Here is a 26,293-nt window from a genome sequence, read left to right on the forward strand (position 1 = left end):
GCTCACCCCACACCTAAGAACCACGACAAGAGAACCAAGATCCTAAACCGCCCCTACAGGAACAAGAACGGTCTTTCCCATATTAACTTTCAGACCAGAAACTGCCTCAAATCAAACCAAAACACATCTCAAATATCTCAACTGGGACCCATCCGCATCACAAAAGACCAAGGTATCATCCACAAACACTAAATGAGATATCTCTATATGATGAACCAAATCTCTGCCCACCAGAAGCCCTGATAAACCCTAGATCCACTGTCCTCGTCAAAACCTACTAAGCGCTTCCATAAAAATGATAAACAGGAATGAAGAAATTGTTGTCAGGGCTTATTTGTTATTACTTATATAATGTTGGGGCTTATGTGTAATTTCTGAAACTTGTTAGCATAAATAGAATGTGGTGGAAGGATGAAAGTATTATTTCATTCTCTCTCTCTCTTTCCCCATCTCTCTCTCTTTTCCTCTCATCCTCTTTCTTCTATTTTTCTTCTACTTCTTATTCTTATACTTTACTCTTGATTTGATTCTCTCTTAAAGTCAACATGGTATCAGAGCATGGTTTTTGTAAAGCCCTGGGTGTGTAGTTAAAACCCTAGGCCAAGTTTGTGTAAACCCTAGTGGGTGTGAAGGGTTTTGAAGAGATTCCAAGATGGGACTTGTTTGCAAGGAAGTATTGTTAATCACATCCACACCTACCGCGGATCCAACTGTTTTTGATCGATTACAGTCTCGACTGGTGTTTTTTTCGTGTTCTCTTGGCTCTACAACATCAGCTTTTTCTTCATCGTACGCGATTCTGGTATGGTCTACTTTGTCGCTTTCTAAGGTTTGTGTGGTCACTTTTTTATGCATCTCAAAAGACGGTAATCTTTCTAGTTGCAGTTGTTTGTGTGTTAGAGAGGTGGTTCTTTACGTATTTGGTCGCTATTTTTTGTTTCTGAGGATTGAATACCCAGAAATTATTTAACAAAATGTCTAACTCAGAGGTGACTTCAAAAGAAGTTGGGTTTTCTCCTAGTCTGACTCCAGTATTGGGAGGTAGTAGTGATCACCATCCAGGCCCTTGTATTATGTCTATTAGGCTGGATGAGACAAACTAAATGGAGTGGGCTCAATCTGCTCGCGTGCAAATCACTGGTCGTAGGATGACGACCATATCAAAGGGATTGTCGTGTATTCCTCCAAGAGTGATCCTGAATTCAAATTACGACCATATCAAAGGGATTGTCGTGTATTCCTCCAAGAGTGATCCTGAATTCAAAGAATGGAGGGCAAATAATGCACTAGTTATGACCTAGTTGTTGCAGTCAATGCAGCCACAGATCAGCAAAGGGTTTCTGTTTATGAAAACAACTAAAGAGTTATGGAAGAGACATATTCCTCGGTAGGTAATTTTGCAAAACTGTATGAACTCCAACAACATATTTCAATATTCAAGGAGGAAGACCAAACTTTTGCTACATATTACCACACTCTCGTGGTAAATGGGATGAGTTAGATCACTACCAAGACTACATACCTATGTGTGCAGCTGATGTTAAAGCATTTCGTGCTATGGTAGAAAGAAATCGAATCTATAAGTTCTTGGGTGGTCTGCATCCAAGATACAAGCATGCAAAGGTACAAGTGTTAGGAAGGTATCCAGCCCCTACTTCTGTTAGAGATGTGTTTTCATATATCCAGGTTGAGGAGAGTAGAATGAAGATTATGTCTACACCTGCATACACTAAGCCTAAGCCTAAGCCTGAGCTAGAAGTACAAGTTCTTGGGTGGTCTACATCCAAGATACGAGCATGCAAAGGTACAAGTGTTAGGCAGGTATCTAGCCCCTACTTCTGTTAGAGATGTGTTTTCATATATCCAGGTTGAGGAGAGTAGAATGAAGACTAGGTCTACACCTGCATACACTAAGCCTAAGCCTGAGCTAGAAGTACCATTGTCTGAGAGGTCTGCTCTTGCCACAAAACAATGGAACAAACCCAATCCTTCAATAGGAGGGAAGCAGGATGACGAGAGCAAGTTGAGGTGTGATCATTGTGGGCGTATGCGCCACACTAGGGAAACATGTTAGAATCTACACGGTTGCCCTACTCCAGCTCCTACTCATGCGAATGCTAGGCCAAGGCCTGGTCCATTTAGGGGTTATCTACGGCACATACTGCAAAGCGTGAGACTGCTTCTACTGGTCATGCCTCCTCAGGGCCACCGAGTTCTTCGTCTGGGATGAACTTGATGCTCTTCGACATCTACAAGCTCAAAATGGCTCTATTTTTTTTTTTTTTTTGATAAATCAAAATGCCTAACTTCACTCAGACAGGTACCTCTCATTCGGCACATCAGGTTTCCACATTATCTGGTGGGCCATCCTGGATCATTGATTCAGGAGACAATGATCACATGACTGGTATGGTATTTTTCTTCATACATTTTATGTTCTAGTAAGGATAAGGTTAGAGTGGCTGATAGCACATTCACCTCCATTGCGAGGAAGGGCACTATTTTTGCCTCTCCTAATCTAACCTCATCCTCTGTACTTCATGTCCCAAAGTTTACCAATAACCCCCTTTCTGACACTCACATTACAAAAGGCTTAAATTGTAGTGTATCCTTTTTTCCATCTCCCTGTGTGTTTCGGGACTTGGACACGGGGAAGACAATTGGAAGTGGATATGAGGGCAATGGTTTGTATTTGTTGAACGCAAGGCCAACTTCTTATTATGTTGCAAATCAATCTAGTGTTAGGGATAGTAATGTCAATAAAGATCTGTTAATGCGATGGCATAATAGACTAGATCTGTTTTGAAGCATGTGCTTCCCCAGATTGCTTCTTTGCTTCTATTGAATCTTTTGAGTTAAATTGTGAAACATGCGTTCTTGCTAAACAATGTCGTGTTTCTTATCCTACTAGTATTAATAAAAGTATAGCTCCTTTGCAGCTTGTTCATTCTGATGTGTGGGGCCCTGAATCTACTACTTTGTTACATGGTTTTCGTTACTTTGTTGTATTTCTTGATGACTTTAGTCGATATACTTGGCTTTATCTTATGAAAACCAAAGATAAAGTGCATTCCATTTTTAAAACCTTTCATAAGATGATATGTAATCAGTTTGGTTGTCCCCTCAAGATCTTTCAATCTAATAATGGAGGAGAGTTTATGTATGGTGGTCTTGCCTCTTTTTTTGTTGATAATAGGATTGTCCATCAAACCTCCTGTGCTGATATGCCAAAACAGAACGGTGTAGCCGAAAGAAAACACCTTCATATTACGGAGGTGACCTGTTCTCTTCTAATTGGGATAGGAGTACCTAAAAGTTATTGAGTTGACGCAACCTTAACACCTACATACCTTATCAATCGCATGCCTTCTAAGGTTCTTGGCTATCAATCCCCCTTCTATGTCTTACACCATCACACTGCCTTGTTTATTGTCCTCCGAAAGTGTTTGGTTGTGTTTGTTATGTTCATATTCACCATCACAAGGACAAAATGGACCCTAAGGCAATCCGATGTGTCGTTCTTGGATACTCCGCCACTCAAAAAGGGTATCGGTGTTATAACCCTACAACTCACCGTCGCTTTGTCTCCATGGATGCTACATTCTTTGAGTCTATTCCTTTTTTTTTTCCACTGCTCGGGATTCTCTACAGGGGGAGACTACTATACAGGTAGAAAATCCGTCGTCCATTCGAAGGGAATGCCCCCTTCCTTTGCATGTTCCCATTCAAGGGAAACTTCTTACTGAGGTGCCTATGTCTAGTCCTCTTAACACTAAAGATTTATAGCAGGAAAGCAACCAATTGTCTACACTAGGAGGGCAAAACAAATCATTGACTCACCCCAGGACCAAGAAGTCTCCCTCTATCCAGGTAATTCCTCAGTTGATATTGATACTCCTGATTATTTTCCTAATAGCATTCATATTGATCTTGATGTCCCTATTGCCTATCCTAAGGGTGTTCGTAGTTTTACAAAACATCCCATATCTCAGTTTGTATCCTATGATGCCTTATCTCCAGCGTATCGTGCTTTCACTTCGTGTATCTCCTTTGTATCCGTTCCTTCTAGCATTTCAGATGCTCTCAATCAAACTCCATGGAAGGAAGCCATGCTTGAAGAGATGAAGGCCCTTGAGAAGAATGGTACTTGGGATATTGTTCCATTACCTAAGGGTAAGAAACCAATAGGCTGCAAATGGGTCCATACAATAAAGTATCATGCAGATGGAACAATTGAGAGATATAAAGTCTAGTTATTTGCAAAGGGCTTCACTTAGACCAATAGGATTGATTATCTGGAAACATTTGCTCCGGTTACCAAGATGAACTCTATACGTGTCCTTTCTTTGGCAGATAATTTCAATTGGCATTTACATCAGCTGGATGTAAATAATGCTTTCTTTCATGGTGACTTGGAGGAAGAGGTGTATATGACTATGTCACCCGGGTTTAAGTTTGCCAATGGTCAGAATTTAGTGTGCAAGCCAAATAAAGCCTTGTATGGGTTAAAGCAGTCGCCACGTACTTGGTTTGAGAGATTCAGCACTGATCTGAAAAGAGTAGGATAAGCACAGTCAGGCAAATCATACTCTCTTCATTAAGAAGCACTAGGGCTGCACCACTGCCCTTATTGTATATGTTGATGATATTGTTATTACTGGAAATGATCCAAAAGAGATTCATCGAATGAAGTCATTCTTGGGGACAAAGTTCGAGGTTAAAGACCTTGGATCATTGAGATACTTTCTTGGCATCCTGGTGTGCAGATCAAAGAAAGCGGTGTTCATTTCTCAATAGAAGTATGTGTTAGATTTGTTGGTTGAAATAGGTAGGCTTGGAGCAAGACCTATTAATATTCCCATTGAGCAGAACCATAAGCCGAATGATGTAGATGGAGACCCATTAGATGATGTGGCAAGATTTCAGCGATTGGTTGGGAGACTGATTTACCTATCTCTCACGCGCCCAAATATTGCCTGCGCTGTTAGTGTGATTAGTCAGTTTATGAACGCTCCACGTACAACTCACCTTGAGGCAATTCATCATGTTCTTCACTACCTCAAGGGTTCAACTGGTAAGGGGATATTGTTTGGCCATCATTGCCACTTGCATGTCGAAGCCTATACTGATATTGATTGGGCAGGGTCCGTGACAGATCAACGATCTACATCAAGATATTGCACATTTGTTGGAGGTAATGTTGTTTCATAGCGAAGCAAGAAACAATCCGTAGTAGCAAGATCTAGTGCAGACGGTGAGTTCAGATTCGTGGCACATGAAATTTGTGAGTTGTTATGGATACGAATGATGTTGGGTGAGTTAGGTTATCTTGTTCGTGAGTCAATGAAATTGTATTGTGACAAAATGTTGCTATTAACATTGCCCAAAATCCAAATCAACATGACAGGACAAAGCACATTGAAGTCGATCGACACTTCATCAAGGAAAAGCTTCGTCTTGGGCTGATTTGTACTCTATACGTCTACACACAGCATTAGGTTACTGATGTTTTAACTAAGGGTGTGAAGAAGACTTACTTGCAAAATATGTTAGTTAAGCTAGGCATGAAAGATATCTTTGCACAAGCTTGAGGGGGAGTGTTGTCAGGGGCTTATTTGTTATTATTTATATAATGTTGGGGCTTATGTGTAATTTTTAAAACTTGTTAGTATAAATAGAATGTGGTGGAAGGATGAAAGTACTCTTTCATTCTATCTCTCTTTCCCCATCTCTATCTCTTTTCCTCTCATCCTCTTTCTTCTCTTTATTTTCTTCTTCTTCTTCTTCTTATTCTTATACTTTACTCTTGATTTGACTATCTCTTATGCTTCGTTTGGTTGGACGGATGGAAAAATGGATGGAAGAGATAGGGGAGGGATGGATGAGATATCCCTAGGAAAGGGATGGTTTCTTTCCCATTTTATGTTTAGTTGAATGGAATGGATAGTAGAAAAGATGAATGGAGTGATACTTTTTTCTTATTTGGTTGGAAGGAAGGGAAGGAGAGTTCTTATATTATTTTTACCAATAAACCCTTTTATATAAAATTATAAAAGGTATATATTTATTTCAAAATTTTTGAAAAGGTTAAAATTGTAAATTATAAATTTATAGGTAGTTATGCCTTCCTTTATAGGAAGGAGGGATGAAGCATCCCTCCTTATTTCCTCCCTTTCTTCCCTTCTCTCCAACCAAACACGAAAATATTTATCCATCCCTCCTCTCATCCATCCCCCCTCAATCCTTCCCTCCAACCAAACATAGCATTAAAGTCAACAGAAACCCTGTCTCAAGCCCCGAGAGCTCCCCAAAAAATGGTAGGGGACCCATTCACGAGAACGGAAAATCTGATGGAGGAAATACAAACCTAAATCCATCTCCTCCAAACTCTCTTCGACTCCTAGCCTCTAACATGATCATAAGCTTTCTCGATATCGAGCTTACACAGAACTCCAAGAACACCACTGCTCACCCTGTAATCCACACACTCGCTAGCAATGAGAGCTGAATCCACTATCTGCTGACCACCAACGAAAGCGTTTTGAGATTCTAAAATGACACCATCCAACAGCCTCCTCAATCTCAGAGCGAAGACTTTAGCAATAAACTTAGAAATGCACCACACAAGACTTATTGGTCTAAAGTCCTTGGAAGCTCCACCCTTCTTAGGAATGAGGGCAATGAAAGATGCGTTCAGCGACTTCTCAAACCGACCATGAGAATGGAACTCCTCAAAAGTGCCCATCACCTCACTCCAAACCACATCCCAGCCCTCCATCAAAAATCTCATGGTAAATTCATTCGGACCTAGGGCTTTGTCACCATTACAGCTCGTCAACGCCTTCAACACTTCCTCCTCGGTAAAAGGAATCTCAAGCTCATACCTATCCAACGCTGGAATTGAGTCAAAGTGAAGACCACCACGCCTGGGTCTCCAACCATAAGTCTCAGAGTAGAGCCTTTGATAGTAGAAAACAATCCCCTGCACACCTCCCCCTCCCTACACAATGTCACAATCCACCCCATCCACGCCAATCCGTCCAATATGGTTGCCCCTCTGGTGGGCGTTTGCAAGCCTATGAAAGAATTTCTGACACCACAAAGCCCGGGATTTCTGACGCCACGAAATCTCCTCCATAATAGCAATCTCCACCTCGCAATCTGATCTCCGAATGCACTGAAACTCCACAGTAACACCCGCCCCTTGCAACCGATCAATCTCAGCAACATTCACGAGAGCCATGTTCTTCCTCCACACCAGGTTTCCGAACACCTCCTTATTTCAGCTCGGACTTCAAAAGACGAAGCTTCCCAGCCAAAACAAAATTCTCAGTGCCTACCACAGTAGCCTCCTCCCACCAAGACCACACTCTCCCATGAAAGTACTCCACTCTAAGCCACATGTTCTCAAATCTAAACGGGGTGCTACGAGGTCTCAAGCCCTCACAATCTAGGACCAACAGGATGTGGTCAAAGGTCAGCCTAGCCAAAGCCGCCTGAACAACATCCGGAAATTTCTCCTCCCAATCCCCAAAAACCAAGAATCTGTCCAGTCAGGAGAGAGTGCGTGAACCGTGCTGCTAGACCAAGTGAAGACCGTGCCCTCCAACATTAAGTCAAAAAGACGATGGCCACTAATGAAATCCGAGAACACGGACCATCTCCCACCAGTAGATCTCTCTGATCCCTTCTGATTTAACTCTTATTAAAACCTCTTAAAGGTTGTGTCATGAATAATTATTTATACAGTTACAAACTAAGGGGGTAATCAATTATTTCAAAAACAAGATAAAAATGCCCACCAAAACACTCACAAAGACAGCCACTTGACATAACGCTAGAATGCCTTGTGTAATGCCCTCCCAGTTTTGAGCATCCACAAAGCCGGTCTATATCTATTTAATTCTTATTTGGTGACATAATAACTAGAAAACAAATAATAGTATTACAAGTAGTTTCTGTCTCTAGTCAAACAGGAAAATAGAATGTAAGCAGAAAATACCCCTAAACAGGTTCCATTCGGATCAAATATCCATGTGACAATCTTTTCTAAACCATCTTTCAGTGACGAATCAATAATTATATCAAAAGTGGGATTGGCGTGGCCTTTTACATGTTCACTATATGAGAAAGTTGATAGGGTTTAGACAAACAAAGAGAAAGTATCATTTACAGAAGCAACTGAAAACCACTAAATAACTTAGCCTGCACCAAACACAGTGGTACTAGAATCAGCTATAACCTCATCAATTTGTGATGCAATTAGCATGATCCAAAATATGGAAGTTTTGCAAACCAAAAACTCTCTTTATTGTTCCCCCATGTTTCACTTCTTTCAAGGCAAAATTAATAAATAACAACAAAAATATAATATGACATGAAGTACAAAAGTTTGGGACAAAGAGGCAAAGGCCATAAGAAATCAAGAGCACAGTGCAAATAGTAGTTAAGTAGCATTATGCCCTTACCTAGTTCATAGAAATCAACATGCTATTGAAATTCAACACAAAACTAATGCAGTTCAAAGAAAATTTTCACATATCATCTCTCATTAAACTTACTGAGAAGAAAAATAATAATAATGAAATACCTCATCCCATTCTAAGTTGTACATGGCAATCCATTTAGCTATACAAGCCTAACCACTGGTCACACCACGGTTTGTGGTAAACAATGCACCACATACCCTCTCGGGTGTGCTCACATTTCAAGTACCACAAAGATCGATTCCAGGTAACGTATATCTAAGCAGACTACTCCCAAATCTAAAGATTATGGGGTAAGAAAATTAATCAACGACGAAAAAGAAAAATATGCCACTAACATGCTTGACCAACTTAATAACCTAAAAGAGAAACACCATGAAAAAAAGTGAATATAAATTTTAAAGAGAAATTTCAGCTTGATCAGAAAATACTCCGCAGCATTAGTTTGATCTGTTTCTCTTACTCTTCATTTAAATGGTGGAAAGAGCAAGAAAATGGAGAGGAGAATGCTACAAAAATGCTGTAAAAAGGAAGCTGTTTTCTTTCCTTTCCCAGTTCTTTACTAGATCCAAGCCAAGCCTTAGATTTTGTCATTCGTATTCCTCCGAAAAAATGTAGAGAATACAATAATGTTTGTTATTCAATTAAAATGCTCAACTGGTAAAATTGCATGCTCTTGATATATGCTTGGCAAGCTTTATGATCAATGTGAATGAAAAAAGAGGGTAAATATAAGTGTTAAGAGGCTATTAGTGTAATAGTCAGGGTATTTGTGTACTTTTGCTCATCTTAATATATAAGAGAAAAGATGTGTGTAATGTAATAGTATCTAACAATAAGAAACAAAGACAAAGGCCTAAATCCACTTTAATAAATTACCTTTCTTTATTGGAATAAGAGGAATTCTTTGATCTCAAAGAATGATTTGATGGAAGTCTTAGTCCATCTAGCAGAACTTCAAGTCCTCCAATGCTTCTAAAATGATTTTGACCACGTGGATTGTCAAGTAATGCTGATCTAAGAGTTCTCAAAGTCAAATACAGAAGTGATATATCTGGCCATTGTTCTTTCATGCTCAACCTTCTTGTGACGCGCAATAGCTCTGAAACATAATCAAATTGTTTGGACAAAAGAATGAATTGAAAGACAAAACATGATATAAAAGAAGTAGTAGGATGCACTTATCAAAAAAAAAAAAAAAGTAGTAGGATGCAAAATTAACCTATATGCTATAAAAGATTAAACTTAACTTGACTCAACTCTCTTCTATGATACACCTACTCTAAGGCCAGCTGTAAAAATTTTCCCCTCGGAGTAATATCAACCATGGACATATCAGATACTTGCAATTTTATATAAGCCAAAGTTTGCGTTCCTAAATTTCATTAAGAATTTATGGTAGCCAAACAAATAAAGTTACAAAGCAAGGAAGAAATTCAGTATCATTACTTTGTTCAATCTGTCACAGGTGCACAAAACATAAGGACAGATCAGCATATTTTTTGTGCTCATGAAAGCTTCTTTACAGAGTGGGCGGAGAAACAAACTTTCCTTAAGAAAAAAAAAAAAAAAAATTTGGAACATAGAGAAAAATATGCAAATCCAACTAATGACAGTCCATTTCCAAAGCATCTGGCCCATTTTAGTCTTGGGGAGTTGAAGCATTCCATTTTTTACTCAAACATCCAACATTTTCACAACCCTTGGCCTACAAACAATAGTTGTCTTAGTCTAAGGAAATTAAAGCATTACACTTATAACTCAACCCTATCAAATTCCTCATCACTTGGCCCATGGATGACGGCTCTCTTTCTTTTTCTTTTATACCTCTTCCTTCTTCTGCCACACTATGCAATTACTCTAGTGATTTTTTTATGCACAACCATTTCTTAACAGAAACAGCAGCACAGAGGACAAAAAGGCTTCGAAAAGGAGAAAAGCATAATATCTGAAAAGAGAGCATAAAAGAGATCATCCAAAAACAAAGTATCAACAAAAATAAAATTATATATTCCAATCACGCAACACCACCAATGCAACACAATGGATTGAAAAAAACATTGGAGAAAAGACATAACAAAATATTAAAATCAGAATTTTTCTTTTATTTATAAAGATATCGATGACTTTTGAAGTAATTAAGAGAAAAGTTCCACAAATATTAAACATGAAAGTCAATATGAAGAATAATCAAGAGAAATTCTGTACATTGTGGTGAACTGTAAATTTTTTATGTTCACAACATCAAACATGAGAGAGAAATCTGTTAATTTATTAGATATCTAGTATTCTAGTGAAGGCCGTTGCCTGGTTCAGCTGTTTAATGCTTGAACATCCATGCCATTGGTACGAGTTCGAGCCTTAAAGCAGACAATTTTATTAAATATCAAAAGTTAGGCCTGTCTCAAGACCTTCCTCCCCAGGATGTTGCTGTAGTGGGACCAGAACTGGGGAATGTGCCATATCTGGTATTCTAATGTTAAAACCACTATGTACCTTTCCAATGCTACTTGCAGGGGAAATTCCAGTTTCAGCAGTTGTATAGGCTTAGATTCAAGATGAAATTGTGATTCTAAAAGGAGTGCAACAGTGCATCAGGCTTAGCAGTTAGCAGGCCCATGTCATAGTTGAATCAGACGTTATTAGTGACTGAACGGAACCCAATGAGAAAAGAACATATAGCATACATATCATATTTTAACAGTCAAACATTCTACCGTGAAGATGAAATATCTTATCCAATACACACCTCAAAACTGATGCCATGATAATCTTACCTAACAGGCACACTAATGGTCATATCCATGACTATCCCAGCCACTATACATTAAAAAATTTCTGATGTGACTAGTACAAAATTAACAAGTCAATACCAGACTAACAAAAACTGAAAATGCCTTACCTACTAACCAATTAAGGCCACCAGCCTCCATCACCGACACGACCGCTTTCAGATGCCAAGATAGCCTTGCTTCAGAAAAGGAAGCATCTGAACTAATAGAAGAATCATTTGAAGTTGTGCCACCTTTTGGAACAGAAAATTTTAAACCATTGCTGTACAAATGAGCCTTTCCATATATATTTGAACTTAAATCAGTGAAGCTGCAAATTATTGACACCACATGTAGAAGTATCTTTTGCAAAATTGCAGTCTTCTCTACAATAAAATTTGATAAACCTTCATCAGCAGAAAGAGCCCCGGTAATTGTTTTGAGTTGGATAACAGCAGCTGAAATAAACAAAATTCGTGATATAAAAATAAAAAATTTCAAATTAATAAATCTTTCAAAAATTTATTACCAAACCTTGCATTTGTGCCAGCTAATTAGGGGGAGAAGTGCAGGGATAGAAGTGCATGAAAATGAAATACAACAAGGGAAAATGTGTGCTAATACAATTTACACAACCATTCAATACAGTTACAAAGGTAAAAATTAAGCTAAACAAAGAAAAGATTGTAAAATAAACTACGGTTCCCCTAAAAGGTTTTTAAAATACATAAAAAGATGGGGTGCAGTCTGCATAAAGCAATCAATCACATTACTACGAGTAACTACACCATAGCTAAAGAAAAGGAATGACAACTTCATAAGTAATAGGTGCAGTATCTTAAATGTTAAAGTACCATTATTGTTGGGTAAAAATTAGAAACTGCCATTGTCAACATCCATGACTGAGCTCTCCTCAAAAGTACTAGTAACTTAAGTTAGCATGCTGTCATGGTGGGCGCTTGGGATCTGACCCAAAAGCTTAAGCTATTAGGTGAAGCTAACATGCTTATAATGCCCAAGACCCTCCCCACCCAGATCCGATGCGGGACAAGAACCCATGACATTCTCCCCCACCCAAACCCGCAACACCCTTCTTGCGCTTGGTCCCCCCTGCCTACCCATCCACCCTAACTGCGGGGGACCAGTAACGACCTGGACACCTCCTTGTGGGCGCATGGCGTGACACTGGATCAAGGATTGGGCCAACGCTGATACCATTTGTCATGAGCCTGACACTTGCAATCTGACCCAAAAGCTTAAGCTATTAGGTAGTGCTAAAACCCGCCCCCATACGCCCATTGCCCAAGACCCTTCCCATCTGGAATGTGGGACAAGCGTGACAATGCGCTCCACAAGAAAATTCGTAATCACTCACGGCATTTTTCCAACACCACATCCATCTACCAGCAAAGCTTTGAAACTCAGTCTGATCCGACTCATATCAGACTCGAGCAGGGTAAACACCAAGTCAAGCCGAGATCTTGGTGACACAAGGTTTCACATCCGTCTTAGCAAGACTTGACCACGATGGCCACAACATAGCCAGACTCAGCCACAAAATGGCCGCAAGAGTTCAGTTTTGCTACCCAACTATAGAAACATGCCCTTTTCCCAATTTTTCGCATCTCTGTTCATTCTCAGCCATTGAACAAACCTCAAGCACATCAAACAACTTAATTATAAGATTAGAAGAACATAAGATTAGTTGCAAATATTTGATAAAAAGCATTCCAACCTTGCAAATAATTTTTAAGATTATAGTTTTTCTGTTTTTGTTTGCTTCTTTTCCTGCTTTTCACCTAGATCTAACATATATTGTTTTTAGTAGCATCTAACATATTACTTCATAGATCTTGTTATAAATCTCCTGGTCTATCAATGTTTCAAATATTTCCTTAATTCTTTAAAGGGAAAAAGTGAAAATCTCATATCGATATATGAAGTCTGTCTTGAGAATTAAAACACTAAAAAGAAGTTTTAGCAATCAAATCCCACCACTAGGTTTTGAAGCCAACTTATTGTCTTATTCAGTAAATGAATATAATGCTAAAAGATCGTCAACTCGATCCGGTCCACTTGAATGATGACAATCTATGTGAGGCTATTATCATGACATTAAAGATTAGGATTGTCTAGTACCTAGGTTAGTGGTCTTTCGGTTGTAGTCTGGTTGGGATTTTTAATTCTTGTTTACATCAGATGTATCAAGGGAATTAATTTTTTTTTTTTTTTTGATAAGTAAGATTTTATTAAAAACGCTCAAAGGGGGAGCGAAGCCCAAAGAAACAAAAGGGCCACAGGGCGCCTTAGACCTTCAGAGAGGCCAAGAAAACAATAATTTCCTCCATAGATCTATAAAAATTTCTAATTTAAAATTTGAGTTATACTCCATTATTAAAATGGTGACACTTCTTTACAGAAGAATTTCCTTTCGGGGGGTTGAGGATAGAAGAAGAAGATTGGAACAAATACGATTGGTCCACAAAAGGTTTTTTCCTCGGCTATCAAGTTTTCACATTATATAAAGCTGTATAGTTACTATAGTAGCTAATAAGATTGGAACAAACAGAGGTTGAATTTAAAGAGGCTAACTGATTAGTGCCAAACAAGACCAGAGTGAACGGAGATTGAATTGAAGAGCTTAATTAATGAAAATTGTTTACTGTTCATCAAGTTCCTTTTCAGCAATCTTTTTTAAATAGTTCTTATTTTAGTTATTCCCATTGCTGTCCAGGAGTCACAGCAAGCCACTTTCTGGAAACAAAACAACTTATAGCTGTTAGTCCTCATCTACTCCAGTTGCTTCCATCTGCAAACCCTAAGATTTGTTTGGCCTTCACAAATTTTAAGCGATAAACAACTCCTAAATAAGTGATTATAGACAAATTCATCCCGAAAATCCAAGTGTTCTCACCACAAAATACATGTTTACATTTAATCTTTCCTTATGAATCAGAACTTAGGTGTCATAACTGCTTTGGAATTGCCAGCTAAGCAAGTAGAAGAACCTTGTCCTTTTAGCCTAAAAAATTATAGTTAATCCCTCTAGATATATAAAATAAATGTCAAATATCACACACTTTAAGTAAATCCTAGAATAATAAATAATAAAACACATGTGCTTCTAGGCATAGGCATATGAACAGCACAAATATAATACTAACTTCTGCTAGACAAGCATGCAATTTCTTGTATATGTGTATGTTGTTAGATGATTTAAATATTAAAATTATATCCTCTCTAACATCTTAAGCTTTTAGAGTAGATGGTTGTTGACATGGTAGAAGAGTAGACAAGGTCCTGATTCCAAACCTCACCTTCACCTTGATAATTAAAAATGAAATACGTTTTGGACCAAAAGAAGGCTACGCGTGAGCAGCCGTGTTAAAAATTTTAAATATTAAAGTTGCACCCTCTCTAACAGCTTAACCTTTTAGAGTAGATGGTTGTTAATATGTATATAGGTAAGGATGAATGCAGCATGAAAGAAATCCATGAGGATGTTCAAAAAAACAAGCTAATCCCCATTTATTCTATTGCAGCAGCACCTACCCCCTCCCCAACAACCAAAAACCCACGCACACAAATAAAAAGTGTAAAGATTATGTAAATATATATAAATTGAAGTATCATCAAAAAGTGAAGAACAAATAAAGGCTGTCATAAAAACCACCTTCATCTCCTACCTTCCATTACTCCCTCCCTCCCAGACAGGATACCATGCAAAACCAACAAAATGGAAAATGAAACTGAGAAAGATATCTCAACTACTCTAGCATTTATGACATATAATTTGAAAACTGACAGAAAAACAAGATCATCATAAACAGCTGTGAATTGATAAATTTAATGTCACGGGAAGTTCCATCTTCAACTCCCTAACCCAAACCCAATCACGTACAACAATGGAACTAAAGCACCATGAATAAATGTCTAAAATAAGTCAGATGGAAGTAGAAACAAATTATATGAGCAGAAAATTATAGATATACCTTTCATTAGTGCTGTAAGTTTTTGAATCCCCCCATAGTATCCAAAAACTCTGCAATTATGCATTGACCGAGTCACAATAGTCAAAGCATCCAAGACAGGTAACCCCTCTGAAGTGATAGTCAAGTTCATAGAAGTCCCTAATTGATCTGTTCTTGATTGCGCTCCGCCAGTGTTTACTAAAATTAACAGGAAGACAAAGTAGAATTAGAATACATATTTAAAGTTTTAACAACTTCCAAAAGTCAAAATCGACCAATATGGAAAACATGAATGCATTGTAAGAAAAGTGCCAAGTTTCCACATTCAACGAGTTTTAGGAGGTTATTGAATTCTTTCCTTGAGACATGAGGTGGTAATCAAGTTTCCACTGATTTGTTACACTCAAATTGAGATTTGCTAAGAGGAGCAGGGGAGTGGAAGTGGGAGGGGGTGCAATTTAGAACTTAAGAATTAAACCCAACTCCACATGCATCAATTACTATTTTAAGTATTTTATTTTGTTAACTTTTGATGAGAATTTCTGTGATATACAATTGAATCCTGTTCCGACAAATGCTAGAACAAATCAAGAATCAAGCAGAAAAGTAAACATGCCACACACAAAGAACACAAAGATTTACGTGGTTCAGCGTAAAGCCTACATCCACACTCCAGCAAAAGAATTCCCTATGCCAAAATCAAGAGGTTACAAGTTTCAGCCCCCCAAATCCTAGCTCTCTCTCTCTCTCTCTCTCTTTCTAGCAGTTTCAGTGTTCTCTCATATCCCACTCCAAACCCTAAAAGCCCTTATATACTGGGCTGCAAGAGAGTCCTAAACAGGGTCCAAGACTCGCAAGAGAAAAACTGGTCAAAGTTTTGACCAATGCCAAAACAAAATCCGGGCCACTACATCACAAATCCTTAATCATATTCCTCTATTAGATGCTACACTAACACTTTCCACTGTACTACAACAGCTTTGGCTTGAAATTCTGGAAAAAATAAATAAAAAGAAAAGTGAAAATAATTCGTTTTAACTATTCAAAGTAAAGATGCACAGAATGTAAATTTTTGCAGAAATATGATGAAAAGTAAAAAAGAAAAAGAAAAAAAATTGTGTAAAACATATAATAAACTAAAATGGAATAAAGGACCTCTACAGAACACTTTTTTTTTTATTTTTGATAAGTAAAATTCGATTAAAAAAGCGTTCAAAAGGAGAACGCATCCCTAATACAAAACACGAAGGTTGAACCTAAGGACCAATAGAGTCCAAAAGATCAACTAAATCAACAGTCGAGGAGCAATCGCTTCCTTTCACATAACAAAAAAATAGAACGAAGAATATGCATTTTCAAAGTCGCCACAAACGTTTCCTTTACTTCAAAACTTCTGCTATTTCTCTCTCCATTTACACCACCAAACACAGTGTGGGACTAACCTCCAATAGTCACGAGCGTGGCTTTTCACTGGGCATCTTCTCCATGCGTTAACCAATCCTATGGAGGATTGGGGCATTACCCAATGTATGCCAAAAATGCCGAAGATGAGGTTCCAACAATCATACACCACAGGACAGTGCATAAGAATGTGTGATCCACAGACTCGCCATCTATTTTGCATAGACCACCAATTAACAATAGTGTTGCCTCTCGTCCTCAAATTGTCCAACATCAAAATCTTGCCCCAAACGACAGTCCAAACAAAGAAAGCGACTCTAAGTGGAGCCTTAGAACGCCAAACAATCTTCCATGGGAAATCATGATTAATGAAATTGGACAAACAAAGGAACATAGACCGAACACCAAATCTACCATGGGTGGAAGGAACCCACAAAATGCACTTTTAAAAGTGAAGACCATAATACAGCAGTTGAAGAAAGCTGACCATGCATCAAATAATCCCAAACAATTCAAAGATGTTATGGAGTTGTAAGGAGTCAGTGACATGAAGGAAAAAATTTGAAAGATATGGTCAAGGAAAAAAGTTCCCAACCAGGACTTGAACCACGCACCTCCCCTTTTTGGGATGGCAAGGGATACTTTTTTATTATTATTAAGTATTGAATTAAAAGCGTTCAAAAGGAGAGCGTATCCCTCAAAAGCTTCACAAGACCAAATAAGGCCTTTAGAGCCTCAAGGAGCCCAAAGAGTCAACAAGTTCCTCCAAGGATTTACAATTTCTCCCTAGAACCCAACAAAAAAGGGTACATAGAAATATAGAATAGAGTATTTCAACGACCCAATAGGATTCTCCTTTCCTTCGAAGGATCTTCTATTTCTTTCAACGCCAAATACACCACTAGACGCACAAAGGTGTACCCCTCCTAAAGTCACGAGGTTGGGCCCCCACTATACAACCTCTCCCCAACCAAGCCTCTGGAAGACACAACAAAGTCCAGCAATCTTGAGCCACGAACAATGCAAAAGTAGATGATCAACCATTTCCTCATCATTCTAACACATGCAGCACCAATTGAATCATTAACCACAATCTGTCCTCTCCTTCTGAGGTTATCCTGAGTCAAGATCTTCCCCAAAATGGATGTCCAAGCAAAAAAAAAACCACTTTGGGAGCAGCCTTCGAGCACCAAATAGCCTTCCAAGGGAAGGGTGGCCGTGGGTCGTCCGAAAGACACCTCTAGGAAGACCTGACTTCGAAGCAACCATGTGAGGAGGGAGTCCACACCCAAAAATCATAAATGTCTTCTACAATCTCCTGACTATAAAGCAACTCCAAAAAACCAATTGCATCCTCAATCTCCCTATCCTGAAAATGTCTAGAAAAGCGCACATCCCATACCAATCTACCAAGGCATGTCTATCTATAGCAATCCGGAAAAGTCTAGGAAAAGTGACAGCAAGAGAAAGGTCACCACACCGAACATCATCCCAAAGGAGTATATTTCTTCCATCTCTAACTCGAAATCTAGTATGTTTGGAGAATTCATCCCACCCTTCCGAATAAATTTCCAAGCCCCAACGCAGCTAAGAAGTCTCACCTCCGCCGAACACCACCCTTCTCTATCCTTCCCAAATTTGCTTGCAATCACCCTTCTCCAAAGCCTATGCCTCTCCACCCCAAACCTCCATAGCCACTTCCCCAAAAGAGCCTTGTTGAAAGGCTCCTATCCTCTCATACCCAACCTCCCTTCCGAATCGAAGAATAAACTTACTCCCAGCACACAAAATGATACTTAAATTCCTCCCCCAAACCACCCCACAAAAAATTCTGTTGCAACCTCTCATTCTCTCAACCACTAAAGCATGAATCTGAAAAATGGAAAGAAAATATGTAGGAAGGCTCGACCAAGTGCTCTTCATAAGAGTGACCCTCCCCCCTTTAGAAAGGTACTGTTTCTTCCAACCAGCCAACCTCTTTTCGGATCTCTACCACAGGATCTCAACTTCCCACCCGCTTAGACGAAATCCCCAAAAGCAGCCCAAGATAAGAAATGGGAGGGGCGCCAGTGCTACATCCCAAAATCTGAGGTAAAGAGGATATGTTAGAGGGAAACCAGAACACTCTTACCCACATTTACCTTCAAGCCAGAGACGACTTGAAACCAAATCAGAACGCATCTCAGGAATCTCATCTGCGCTGCATCCGCATCACAAAAAAACGTGTCATCCGCAAACATCAAATGAGAAATCTCCATCTGACTGGCAAAATCCCTGCCCACCCTGAAACCTCTCAAAAAACCCAAGTCCACAGCCCTTCAAATCATTCTGCTAAGAGCTTCATAACCAAAAGAAATAGAAAAGGAGAAAGTGGGTCCCCCTATCTCAATCCCCTCGAACTACCAAAAAAAAAAACATCGTGGTTCCACTCACAAGGGCCGTGAAATGAGCGCTCGAGATGCGGAATTCGATCCATTTCCTCCATTCTCACCAAACCCCTTTCTTTCCAATGAATACAAAAGAAAGCTCCAACTAACATGATTGTATGCCTTCTCAATGTCCAACTTGCACAAAACATCTGGAACCGCACTCCTCATTCTAGAATCATTGCACTCTCCTGCAATGAGGACTGAATCAAGAATTTGGCGATCGCCAACAAAGGCATTTTGAGATTCCGAAATGATCCCATCCAAAATCTCTCTCAATCTCTGAGCCAAGATCTTAGCAATTAGTTTATATATGCACCCCACCAAACTAGTAGGCCTAAAGCCCTTAACATCTAAAGCGCCTCCCTTCTTTGGGATGAGAGCAATGAATGTAGCATTCAGGTTCTTCTCAAAACGCCCCTGAAAATGAATTGAACTTAAGACCACCAAGCAAAGGACACCAACTTGATGTTTCTGTGAACAACTTCTGATAAAAAGAGGCTCTCTCCCTACAAACCTCCTCCTCCTTGGAAAAACGCACCCCATCCAGCACAATCCTCCCTATGTGATTACCCCTTCTATGGGCATTCCCAAGCCGACGAAAGAATTTCGTGTTTCTATCCCCCTCCTTGAGCAACAAGAAACACCAAGTGCTTCCACAAAATGAGAACTGCTAGGAGAACGATCAATCCTATTACTTGCTAAAAAATAAGATAAGAAATGGTCACTAGTAGACGATATATTGATGGGTATGATGCACCTCTACGAATCATTATATTAGAGTTGAACACTTAAGGCTACTCTTACAGCATGTGCACAATTCAATTGAAGGGTAAGGAGAGACTTTGCTTAGAACAATTTAAACAACAGAAAATTGTGAGATTCATAAAGGCATCAAAACTTGAAAGTCGACATAACCCTGGCAGGATTAACCTCTATAGAAATCTTGGAGTCTGATAGTAGGAAGACTGAACTCAACTCACTCGATGTTGAACACAATCAAATGATATAAATATCACAAAATACAACATAATAACATATCTTCCTTCAACTCCGTCCACCCCACCCCTCAACTTGGCTCCCCCAAAAAGGAAAAAGTTCTAGGTATTGGACAAGGCCCATTGGCAAATTGCTTAAGTTGGTAATATTAGGTATCTGACAAGGTTCGCGATTCTCGTTCTAGTCACCAATAAGGCTTCTGGAGCAGAGTAAGAAGCATCTCAAAGAAGAAGACAACCTAGCAGTGGAGTGAAACTACATGGAGTAGCAAAATGGTCATCTGAAGCAAATTGTGAGAAATTTAAGGCGAAGCAGACTTTCCTGCCAACAGAATAAAATCTACTTAATCAGTACCAATGAAGACAACGATTGCAGAAACAAGAAGGTTTACTATGGTCCCAATGGGTTGTCGACGTAGTAGCACGGATACTCCCACATGGCAAATCCTAAAAAAATAGGACAAAAACACGGCATCGATACTACTGTATATAAATATAAGGCTTCATTTATAAATATATAGAAAAAGACAATTATAGAACCCCCTTTTTTCTTGTATTTCCACACTACGAGTTACATAATTTAGAAGATAAAGTAATGCAAATATTGTAAAGTTTATTAAATTATATTTGCTACTATTCTTACTTTGTCACTAAAATTATATTTTTGTCCTACTTCAGAAATGTCATTGCATGTTTGACCTTCAATGAATCAAGTATATAATGCCAAATTTTTTGAAAGAAAAAAAAATGTACAATTTGAGGTGCCCTTTCAAGATTATTAGACAAGGCTACTCTTGGATACGTTCAGACTATACAAGACTTATGTTCTAGAGCATCAAAGATGTGTCAGCCAATTGTATAGGATGTGTAGCCCAAGCGCAGAGATGTGTCAGTTTAAGTGTCCAGAATAATGAAAAAGAGTTAAAAAAAAATTCCACGTCTTTGAAAATGTTGAACACGTGTCCAGAAGTGTCCTGGGCACCTTCCTAAAAGTGTCCATGCTCACTGGGTTGTAGGGCAAAATTTGACACATTCTTCAGTCCTAGTCTTTTACCATTTTCTTTGTGCAGGCTATTATATTGTTATATAAGAATCAATAACTATTAGTGCCCTCAGTTGGAAAATCCTAGGCCCAAAAAAATCAATTTTTTAACTCTTTGTATCTCTCTGTGAAAGGAATTTTCCATCATAAATGGGTTCCAGACCCTAACAACTTCCAAGTTATTTTCTATCTTGGTTGACGTTGATCTTAGCATGACTTTGTTAAATGGAAATCACATAGTGAACGAGATAGTTAAAGATCCCGTAGATGTTGACATGACTTTGTTAAATAGATATCATATGGTAAGTGACTCAGTGAGATGGTTAAACATGTAGTCATGGCTAGCAAGTATCAACTCAAAGATACAGCAAACCATCGTTTTATTAAAGATTAATTCTAGTGGTGCACATGGTCCAGTTTGGACAGGTTCTATCATGAACCAATACCAAACTGGTACCAATGGTTCCATGAAAATTAGAACCAAACCGAAACGTATGAACCATTGGAACCAAACCAAAACCTTTTAGTTTAGTTATACGGTTTGGTGCAGTTTAGTTATACGATTCTAACCTTTAAGATAATTTGAATTATTAAATTTATCTTCTACTTTGTTCTCAACCTAATTCAACATCTGTACGTCACTGGCTCAAGTAAAATATATACTATATATATATTTTTTATATATTATTATATATATAATATATCACTGTGTTAGGTTTTAGGAAACTCATTAAATGCATATATTTCATTAACAGTTTGGTTCAGTTCGGTCCATGGGACCCCTAGCAGAAAACTGAACCATAAGTAAGATGTAAAATCCAAGAGAGGACAAACAAAATACCGAGTAAACATCAGTTCCAGATAGTTCAGCAGAAGCATAAATACTGACCACACAATTTCTAAGAAACAATCTGTTATATGGTACATATAAGATCCACTTACATTCAGTGACCAAAGCAGTTATATGTGTGACTTCTTCAACTAGAATTAGAATAATTTCAGCAGGATGTCCTGCAGAGCAGCCAATCACTAAATCATCAGAATTTTGTGAATGCTCCACAGGTGGACCAGCAGTTGAAGCAGCATCAGGAGATTGAACAGAATCAAGAGGTTCCCAGTTCTTGAATATAATTAGGAATTGCTTAAGGAAAATATGAAATAACTTTCGCTTTTCAACCTGAAATTTTAAAAAATACATGAAAATTTTGTTAGAATTAGAAGAATTATGAATGATGAAGAGTAACACAAGCACATACTCCAACCAACTACCACAGCATCTCACAATTTATTATTAATAAAAGGGATGGGAAAATGGGCATGGGCATGGGCATGGGCATGTCGGGTTTGGCAGAAAATGAAAACCATGCCCAAAATTCTCAAAGGAACTTCATTGCCTGGCCCTTGTTTATTGTGTTCTTGTGGTCAAACTACATGACCTACAATGAATCCAAGTTCAAGTTCACAATTTTATTGGCATAATATTTGTATGCCATATCAACTGATTCAGACACTAGACTTATACAGAAGAATAATTTCTTAAACATACTCCAGGATAAAAGAAATGATAAAAAAATAAAAATATAATATAATAAACGGAGTAATAAAAAGAGCCAGATCAAACTTAACAGCCTGCAAAATCCGCAACAGAGATTTAAGAGATTTACTAAAAAATTCTTATTATTTAATAGATGAAATCATCACTAGGTACCAAGATTAAATACAACCCACTTCACGATAAACATCCAAACACTTTGGATGCTTTATCCCGAAAAAAATGGGAAATCTTGGATGTTACATATGAAAGGCCAAATGATTAATTAACTATAGAGAACTCAGCCAAGTCTGAGTCCACAGTGTAATATCAAACCTTGTACTAAAAGAAAAAGGGAAACATGAATGCATGATGATGTCTCCAACCTCCAATCCTTGTGTGCCTTAAATCAACATTTAGTAATGCTATAGGAAATGATAATTTAGTGATAACAATTCAAGATCAAAGCATAACTCAATGTAATTATTTTCGATACTTAAGATCAATGATATGAAAAGACGGAGCGGAGGATGATGATATTAGTAGAATTGGAAAAGGTTGGACAAAGTGGAGGAACGCTTATGGGGTTTTATGTACTAAAATAATACTAAATAAGTTAAAAGGGAAAGTATATAGAACAGTCCATTAGACTAGATATTTTATATGGAGCAGTGTGTTGGGCATTAAAAAAGAAACACAAACAACACGTCCATGGGGGGAAATGTGATTGTTAAGATGGATGTTAGGAATAGCTAAATTGAAAGATTAATAATCAAATATCAGGGAGATGTTAAGTGTGGCGCTTATTAGTGAGAAAATAAGAGAGTAGACTTGGGTGGTATGAAGGTACCAGACAAAAGAAATCGACCAAATCTAACATGGAATTAGGTGATAAGAAATTATTTTCAAAAAGTAACTCTGGTAGGAGAAATGGCTTATGATAGAATAATCAAAAATGGCTTATGATAGAAAAGAGAACCAATGTAGCCAACCTCAGGATGACGATGACGATGACGATGACGATGACGATGACGATCTTGTGATGACATAGAAGCACCTTTGCTTTGACGCTAATCTGTTTTCGAGATTTGAGTATCTCTCTACGTATTAATTCATCTACATAGCTAACATCTTTTGTTGTTTCTAGTACACAAAAACTAGGAAAGTATAGTATAATTTAAATTTTAAAAGAAAAATAATAATAATAAAAAATAAAATAAATAAAAAATAAATAAATAAAGTTCTCTGGATTTCCCCTCCCCCAAGTAGGGGAAGAATGTTCGCCCAAACCAAAAGACAATGAAACCATAAGAAAACCACCAAAAACGATGTGTATAACGAATAAAGCCACAATAACATGTGGCAATAAAATATGCCTATTGGAAATTTAGTGCGAAGTTTTAGGAGCATTCACTCAACAAGAAAAAAACAAGAGATGAACCAACCACATGAAAAGTATTCCCAAACATACCTTATCGAAGGCATCATCATATCTTGCCCAAAGTGCATTTAGAATGGCCTCATCACCAACATTGCTGAAAAGAAAAGGAGAAGGCCAAGCAAGTATAAACATAGAGTGATCAAAAATAAGCCCATCGGCAATGGATTCAGCAAAGCTATATGTACAACCCAGAAAAGAAACTTAAATTACAAATGATAAAAACTTCTTTGATATAGCTTCAACAAGTCCAAGACCCATTAAAGAGCAAAATCGGGAGGGAAAAAAATAATTAAACAACTAATCTATGTTTTAAAGTTCCAATTCATGCAACCGTCATTTATGTGATATACAAAACCTTGCATAGTTAGATTCATGTCGACTGTGCAGAAGAGACTACCAACAATCAAATATAAGCTAGTTATGATGCAAGAGCTAAACAGCAAAACATTATTGCACAATAAACTGGACATATGTCTTCACGCCTGGCAGCCCAAACTTTAAATGTTGCACCACACTAGGAGCCCTTAATACAACATTACAAATGATTGTAAATCATATCACTAATTTGTGGTTTCCAATAATAGTAGATGTTTCATATTAAGTTCATACTATCTTCAAATTTATAATGACAATCATAAATCTAAATATGAGCCAACTTCATTATTAACCTCCTTATACAAAAGTAATACAAGCTACACAATGTCATTATTAATTTCCAACTCCACTAAATAAAGCCTTATCCTAACTAGTCTTGGCCAATTCATGAATATTACTTTGCCTTTTGCTCAATCTAGAGCCATTGCTTTGGTCCATATGTCATTATAACTTGTGTTACCACTTCAATCCATGTGAATTTTTGTCCTTCTTCATCCTAGCAGCAAGCTAGCAGCCTCAATCTAAACCATGTGGCTTTGTCCCACTACTTATTAGTTATCAATTTATTGTTGCACAAGGTCAAAAACCTTTTCTTTTCTTTTCTTTTTTCTTTTTTTTTTTTATAAGTAAAGTTGTATTAGAAAGTGTTCAAAAGGGAAACATGGCCCCCGCAAAAGCTACACAAGACCAAATAGGGTCCTAAACTCTCAGTATATCCAAAATATGAACAATTTCCCCCATTGATTTACAATTCCTCCCAGTGACCCAACAAAGAAGATAACTAATAATGGAGAATTTTAGCATCCCAAAAGGAGTCTCCACGCCTTCAAAAGATCTCCTATTTCATTCCTTCCACAGGCACCACGAAACACACAAGGGTGCCACCCTCCAAATAGGTTTCGTGTCATCTTCTCACCAATAAGAATTACACCCTACTTCTCACATATGTTCCACTTCTAATTTTGACCTTTCTTTCTCCACATATCAATCCAACATTAATCTCTCAGCTCTCTCACTCTAAGAATATGTCGTTTCTTAGCTACCCAGCTATCTATAAAACGATTCCCTTGGTCATTCAATGAAGCACATGTCAGCAAATACTTGAATTAAAACCTCAGTCAATCTTCACCACTTCCTCGGTTCTTTTTCAACTTTTGTGGCTCATATTCCATGTATCAACTGTTCATTCTTTATAAATAAAAGTATCATTAAAAAGCACCCAATGAGGGTGTACGCATGCACGTTCGAAGGATGCAAAAGTTGAACTCAACCAAAAACAGAACCAAAAATAAATAAAAAATCTATCCCAATCCAAATGAAAGATCTCTAGGTTTAATAAGGAGCTCAATGTGCTATGATTTTAAAAATAGGCCATCCAATCCATAAAAAGAAATAAAGAATATATACGTTACACCAGGTGCTCCATCACAAGCACAAAGGAATCACCTACCACACAACTCTAACTCCATGACCCAGTACCCACATGTCTATTCCGTTCCGCCAAAGAACTATTTTGTTTGAACTAATCTTATTATAATACAGCTTCACGATACAGTCATTTAAAAATGATACAGACTTTCAACATCCCAATTCAACTCTTTGAAGCCATTTTCTTTCTTAAAACTTAGAATTATATGGATGAGATGGTGTGGGTGGGTACCCCAAGAGCGGTATTTCAAGTTAGGTCTTTCTACTAGAGCCTGACGGAGGCCCCAGGCCCGACCTTCCCTTGGAAGGCGATTTGGAGAACAAAAGCCTCCTTAAAGGTGGGTTTTTTTGCTTGTTCAGCTGCCCTCAGAAGCATTCTCATTCTCGACAACCTCAGGAGGTGACAACATACAGTGGTGAACT

The 26,293-nt window shown here is 38.1% G+C and overlaps 1 protein-coding gene across 5 annotated transcripts in view; it reads right to left on the reverse strand.

The window, feature by feature from the left end:
- The window catches only part of LOC132279629 (BEACH domain-containing protein B), a 146,646-nt gene that overhangs the window by 113,023 nt on the left and 7,330 nt on the right, over nucleotides 1-26,293 (reverse strand). For all 5 annotated transcript variants that reach the window (XM_059781656.1, XM_059781655.1, XM_059781653.1 and 2 more), the window contains exons 3-7: nucleotides 24,098-24,161; nucleotides 22,038-22,272; nucleotides 15,250-15,426; nucleotides 11,389-11,715; nucleotides 9,366-9,588 (exon numbers count right to left, since the gene is read on the reverse strand). In XM_059781656.1, coding sequence (XP_059637639.1) covers nucleotides 9,366-9,588; nucleotides 11,389-11,715; nucleotides 15,250-15,426; nucleotides 22,038-22,272; nucleotides 24,098-24,161 — 1,026 coding nt within the window. The remainder of the gene's footprint in view (nucleotides 1-9,365; nucleotides 9,589-11,388; nucleotides 11,716-15,249; nucleotides 15,427-22,037; nucleotides 22,273-24,097; nucleotides 24,162-26,293) is intronic.

The sequence above is a fragment of the Cornus florida genome, unplaced genomic scaffold (assembly GCF_030987335.1).
Source record: "Cornus florida cultivar Cherokee Brave unplaced genomic scaffold, ASM3098733v1 CherokeeBrave_3.0.0_Hap2_Chr10, whole genome shotgun sequence".
NCBI lineage: Eukaryota > Viridiplantae > Streptophyta > Magnoliopsida > Cornales > Cornaceae > Cornus > Cornus florida.